This window comes from Mandrillus leucophaeus, unplaced genomic scaffold (genome assembly GCF_000951045.1).
Source record: "Mandrillus leucophaeus isolate KB7577 unplaced genomic scaffold, Mleu.le_1.0 Scaffold197, whole genome shotgun sequence".
NCBI classification, from domain to species: Eukaryota; Metazoa; Chordata; class Mammalia; order Primates; family Cercopithecidae; genus Mandrillus; species Mandrillus leucophaeus.
The window spans coordinates 2,797,622-2,803,939 of record NW_012101998.1 but is presented as its reverse complement, the minus strand read 5'-3'; the positions used below and the strand labels follow the sequence as shown (position 1 = coordinate 2,803,939).

Genomic DNA, 6,318 nt, shown 5'->3' with positions numbered 1-6,318 from the left:
AAAATGATGAGGGTTGTCTGAGCTGTATCTTTCCATAAGGACCTAAGAAGTGATGAAGAGTCCCTTTCACAAAAAGTACCTGTAGCTGCCTTATGTTGAGTTGCAGGGTGTTGACCTTTACTTAGGAAGGAGATGAGGGAGATAGGAGATAAAGGTTGAGACATGCTGTGGGTGATGGGATGCCATCTGGAGAGAAGCTGGGTGGTTGAATTCTATGGGAGATCCACTGGGCTTGAATTCATTGCACCTGGTCTCTGACTTGGAGTGGAACCCAGAGGGAACTCAAAGACCTTGCACTCATTCCTTCAGTGTCCTCAAAGGGAGAGCCTTGACAACACTCATTTTTCTGTTTTATTTTTTTTTTAACTTCTTTATTGAGGTCTAACAAAATACAGTAAAGTGCACAGCTCAATGAATTTTTACCTATGAATACATTTGTGAAACAACTGCCCAGATCAAAATCAACATTTCTAGTATACCAGAGGGCTCCCATGGGCCCTCTCTGAATCAATCCCCTGCCACCCAGAAGTAACCACTATTCCAACTTCTATTACTGTCAATTAGTCTTGCCTGTTCCTGAACTCTGCATAAATGGAACTTCTGCCTGGTTTCTTTCATTCAACTTTTATGTCTGTGAAGTTTACCCGTGTTGCCACATGTATCCATAATTCATTCTTTTTAAGTTATTTTTCATTATATGAATATACCACAATTTGTTAATTCATCCTACCATCAATGTACAATTTGGGGCTATTATGAATAAAGCTGCTATGAATATTCTTACAATATCTTTCAGTGGGCATCTCTGCTGGGTAGACACACCTACAAGGAATTTCTGGGGCAAAGAGTAGGCAAATGTTTCATTTCAGTAGATTGTTCTCCAGAGTGCTTGGAAACATTTCACCTCCACCCCCACTAGTTTTTGAACATATCACAAAGGAGCTTCTCCATTGGAGTATTCCCTATGGTCTTGCGGAAAAAGAGGAGCTCGATGCGTTCCGCAGTGATAAACCTCAAAGACGGGAGGAGCAGGAGCAATTTCCCAAACCTGAACAGGAGAGAGGATGCCATCAGTTTTACGACCAGCTTCTGAGCACTAGTCCTTGGAGCAGTGCCCTCCCAGGAAAGGCAAGGGAGGAAGCAGAGGAGAGATGAGGTTCCCAGAGCAGGTCAGGAGGAATTTCGACGAAAAGCCGCATTCAGGCCGGGCGCGGTGGCTCACGCCTGTAATCCCAGCACTTTGGGAGGCCAAGGCCAGCGGATCACAAGGTCAGGAGATCGAGACCATCCTGGCTAACACGGTGAAACCCCGTCTCTACTAAAAATACAAAAAGTTAGCCGGGCGTGGTGGCGGGCGCCTGTAGTCCCAGCTACTCAGGAGGCTGAGGCAGGAGGATGGCGTGAACCCAGGAGGCGGAGCTTGCAGTGAGCCGAGATCGCGCCACTACACTCCAGCCTGGGCCACACAGCGAGACTCCGTCTCAAAAGAAAAAAAAAGAAAAGAACTATTTGCTAAGACAGGAGTCCACAACACAAAAGACAGATGGTGAAGCCCCAAGAGACAGATGGGGGAACCAAACCTTCCCTGGGTAGGTCTGCTGGCCAGGGTGAATGCCCAGCATCAAGGAGGCTACTGCACACTGGGCAGCCCCAAGCTCCCCTCACCGGGAGTTTCCGGGAAACCTTCCCCACCACTCAGTGACCTGCTGGACTTGCTCTGCCAACCTAAGGCCTTCCTTTCTCTTGCTAGTGCCAAGTGAGCAGCACTGAGCAAGTCATATACCCCTCCCATCTGCCTTCCCTGCTTCTGTTTTTCTGATCTAAAGAGTGGGAGGAAGAAGACATAATTATAAAGTCAGTTAGAGAATGTTTTTTCCAAACTGCAGGTATTGCCCCACTTAGTGGGTCTGAAATTAAATTCAGTGGGTCACAATCAGCCTTTTCTAAACAAATAAAAGAGAAATATCAGGTAAATTGTACAAGGTAAGGGTAGGAATTACTTCATGGGAGTTCACTTCGGTGTCTGTGTGCATATCAGGGGGCGATGGTAATTGTGTTTCTTCCTGGGCGTTGCAGTTTTTAAAAACTGAAATAATATGCTGGATTAGAGAACCCCAAACCACTATCTTCACACTCAATTCTGCTTGTAATAGGCAATGAACCACTATAGAAGGGGCATAGGAAATCTTAACCAGCATTATGAAATTTGACGCATAACCAACATGCCAGGACATCTCTGGGGGCTGGTTCCAACAGAAACTTGGCAGAGAAAGGCTGCTGGTTTCTGAATGTCTCTGATGCCCACTCTTCTTCAGATGCTAAGTCAAGTCTTAGTAGTAGCAGCGTTCTCCCTATGCTCATAAGCAGCACAAATCTTCCTGTGCTGTGTGGCATAGACTTCGTATACTGTGACTTTTCTTAAAAGGAAATTACCTCTTCTCCTTGTAATCATTTCTTAGATTAGAGATGATGCAAGGATGCCCATATTAGCTCACTTCTTCAGAAAGAAACTGCTGGGAGCCCCAAAGAATGCAGATAACATGGTCTAAAATAGCCAGTAGATGCCTGAAGGCCAAGTGTTCCAAACTTGCTGAGGCTCCATGACAACTGCCCATGCTGGGCCAAACAGCATAGTCCCAGAGCACTGGCTCCTGCCCTACCCTCACCCAGCCACACTCAGCCTGCAGCAACTCTACTCCAAACCTAGCCAGGGCCATCCATGTGCTTGGCATCTCTACAGGATGCTCAGTGCACCTCCAAAACACCTTATCATCTTCCCTCAAAACCGTCTTTCCTCCTGGCTTTCCTTTTTATTGTTTTAATAACGTCTTCTCCCAAAGAGCTCCTCTTCCCTCATTCCTTACCTTCACCCAAACACTGGGTCTGACCTATTCCAACTCCTAGAGTCTCCCTTCCACTCCCCCGGCCATGCCCAAAGATCAGAACTTCATGGAACCACCTGGAAGGTGGCAGTAGCTGCCACCCCCTTCCCAGTAGTATCCTCTGTACCCATGGCCATGCCCGTCTGCGTGAGGTCCAGCCCTGTGTATGACACACTCCTGCTCGGAAACCTGCAGTAGCTGCTCTCTGCCTCCCAAGTCAGACGTGGCCTTTGGCTGGCATTCAAAGTCCTGAATGGACTGGTCCTGGCGTACTTTTCTGGCTTATTCTCCCCATTTCTCACTGGCAGGAACCTGTTATACCTTCAAGGTGGGCTCCTGTCCTAACAACATATCATGCTTGCCCCTCTCTCCCTTTGCAAATGATGTTTTCTTTTAGACTTCTTCCTTTCAAGTCCAGCCCTGTCTCCCCAAAGTCCCTCCCAATTCTGCTTTACGCTTCCCATGCCAAAGGGTCTCTGTCTCCTGCAGATTCATGCAACCCTCAGTACCTGACTAGGGCAGTTTGCATCTTCAGTGCGGTCACTGCTGGTTGTCTCTGGAAGGCAGTAGCTTTGTCTTATGTACATCTTGGTCCCCACCCCGGGACCTGGTACTGTGCCTGGGACACAGTAGATGTTTGCTGTGTGTCGCTGAACTGAGACCCCTGTGCTGTCTAATCAGTGAGCCCTGGGAGGGTGTGGGAGAGGCGGGGAAAGGGTAGAGGGGGCAGGGACAGATGAGTGGGTGGGCGCATGCTCAGGTCACCTCACGGGCTGGCTGGGGTGGTGGGCCTTGCTGTGCTGGCTCAGCATCACTTGGGACTGGTCCTGCAAGGCCTCTACGTGCTCAGGATCCTTCAGTCCCCGCGTCTCTGGGGAGAAGCAGCACCAGTGAGCTTAGCACAGGTTTACAGCTGTTATAAGGCTGGCCATGAAGTGGTGGCCCAGGGCTCTGGCTGCAGACATGGGCGTGGGGTCCTGTGGGGTGGGCTTTGCCAGGGCCAGGGGAGCCACGAGGGGCTCTGGTGGGGGCTCAGGGGCTCCCAGGGGCTCCCAGCCTGCCCTGTCCCCTCACAGTCAACCAGGAGTGGCCCCAAGGAGAAGGGAGTGCAGCCTCACCCCTTTCCTCCCGCCCCCCAGGATAGAGGCCTACACACATCTGCACACATGTGGGTGGTGCAGGGAGAGTGAGAGGCACAGGGAAGTCACCAGAATTCCCATTCAAGGCTTAGACAGAGACTCAGCTACCTGGCTTGAAGAGGACCAGGGCCTTCATGCAGGCGAACTCCGTGGGGTCCACCGCCAACGCCCGGAACCGAGAGATAGTTTCCCGCAGGACACGCGTCTCCATGCTGGCCAGTGTGAGCCGACCCTGGGCACCACCGGCAGCAGAGGCCTCAGGCGGTGCCAGCAGAGGACAGCTGTCCAGAGGCAGAGACCACTGGATGGCCCCGAGGAGGAAAAGTTCACTCCACGCCTCTTCCAGGAGGATCACCTGTGCTCAGAAAGGGATGCCTGTTATGGCAGACACACAGCTTCTCTGGCTCAGTCTGGAGGCTCTGCCACCATCTCAGGCACCCAAGGAATAGAAGTGCTGTCCTGGGACTCAAGAATGCTCTCCTGACATCAGCCAGGGGCCCAGAGCTCTGGGATTTGGCACCATCTGGCTCAGCTGCCTACCATCCGAGACACTGGGTTCCATCCAGCGCTGCAGCTGGGACATTTAGGAACGCCCAGAGCCATTTGAAGTTGGGCAGCCTCAGAGACTTGCCTCATGAGTGTCCTCAGTTGAGTGTATTCAAGAGGCGTGGCCTGACTCTTCTGAGCTGCTCCACCCCAGCACACAGACTGGCTGAGGGCCTCAGACCCTCCTCGTGCCTCTCCTCCTGGCTTTCCCGAAAGATCTGCCTGCCCTTTAGAAGCTGAGAGGGATGGCCCAGAGCCAGAGAGACTGGACTAAAATGCAAGCCCTGAAGTCGCAGGCACTTGTGCTCCAAGGGGGCCTAGAGTCAGCCACTCAGGCTGTTCAGGGTGTGTAGGTCACTTGTCACCCACAGAATGTCTGCAGGGCCTGAGGGTCTTCCAGAACTTAAGATGACCCTGGGCCCTGTGGGTCCCTGGCCACCATCATCTCCTAGGGGTGCACCCCGACCACCATCCCTGCGCCGGAGATGCATGCACCCCCACTGTCACCATCCCTGAGATGCACCCCAGCCACTGCTGGCTCAGAGGTGTGTGTGTCCCCAGCCATCACCATCCAAGCTGTGTGCACCTCCATTCATACTGGCATGGGGATGTGTGTGCCCTGTCTGGGTGACTCGAGTGGGCCGCCTGACCCTAGCCCAGCCTAGCTCCCCAGCAGGCAGGCCGGTCGGTACCTGATCCCGGAAGGGCAGGCTGGAGAACACAGGTAGGTTCTTGGCCCACTTGACGGCCATGAAGAGCAGGCGAGCTGAGGTTTCATGGATGCTGTCCAGGCCGCAGGGGGAGGAAGAGGAGTATGGAGAGGAGGGGAACTCGGGGTCATTGCTGGTGACATCAATATTCTCATCAGCTGTTGGAGGAGGAGGTTGTGATCTTAGCATCTGCTTCTCAGGAGGTGGCAGGGAGTGCTTGGGGCCCGGGGAAGTGAGGATCAAGGCGAGGTGCTGCAGCCCCACTGTGACCCGGGTAGCCAAGCCTGCTGTGCTCTCAGCCGCTCTCCCACTTACCATCCTCTGGCTCCAGCTTAGCACAGGTTTCGGCTGTTATAAGGCTGGCCATGAAGTGGTGGCCCAGGGCTCTGGCTGCAGACATGGGCGTGGGGCCCCGTGGGCTGGGCCCTGCCGGGGTCGGGGGAGCCACCAGGGGCTCCGGCCGGGGCTCAGTGCTGGACTCCATGCTGTCCAGGCGGACCTGGGCTGTGCTTCGGGGCTGGCGCTCGTTCTGCACGGCTGGGGAGGCAGGAAGGGTCAGAATGACACGCCAGCCAGTCCCGCTGCCCATCTCTTGTCACGTCCCCCCGGGCCAGCGCCCTGCCTCACCGTCCTGGTTCATGCCCGCCTGCAGGCACTTCTTCAGCCGGCAGGCCTGGCACTGGTTGCGATGCGCCTTGTCCACAGGGCACATCCCTGCCCCCACCTGGCACCTGCAGGCGAAGACGAGACCCCGGGAGTCAGTGTCCCTCCCAGATCCTGAACCATGGCTTTGGACATTTTTGCCCAAGCCCCTCCTCCCCTGAACGTCCCCTCACCCCTCCAGAACCCCTCAGGGGCAGGAGCCCAGCAGGGCCCACCGCCCTCACCTGTAGATGAGCCTCCGCCGCACGCTCCTCTTGAAGAAGCCACTGCAGCCGTTGCAGGCATAGATGCCGTAGTGCTTCCCGCTGCTGCTGTCTCCGCACACGCGGCACTGGAGCGAGGGGCTCACGCCTGAGGGGCAGGGGGCAGGGGGCAGGG

General features: G+C 54.3%; 1 protein-coding gene across 1 annotated transcript in view; it reads right to left on the bottom strand.

The window, feature by feature from the left end:
- Positions 1–375: 375 nt before the first annotated feature.
- Positions 376–6,318, bottom strand: part of NR2E3 (nuclear receptor subfamily 2, group E, member 3) — a 6,710-nt gene continuing 767 nt past the window's right edge. Inside the window, exons 2-8 of the mRNA XM_011978587.1 lie at positions 6,165–6,291; positions 5,905–6,008; positions 5,593–5,814; positions 5,260–5,435; positions 4,130–4,376; positions 3,648–3,753; positions 376–1,048 (exon numbers count right to left, since the gene is read on the bottom strand). Of these exons, the coding sequence (XP_011833977.1) occupies positions 916–1,048; positions 3,648–3,753; positions 4,130–4,376; positions 5,260–5,435; positions 5,593–5,814; positions 5,905–6,008; positions 6,165–6,291 (1,115 nt within the window). The 3' untranslated portion in view covers positions 376–915. The remainder of the gene's footprint in view (positions 1,049–3,647; positions 3,754–4,129; positions 4,377–5,259; positions 5,436–5,592; positions 5,815–5,904; positions 6,009–6,164; positions 6,292–6,318) is intronic.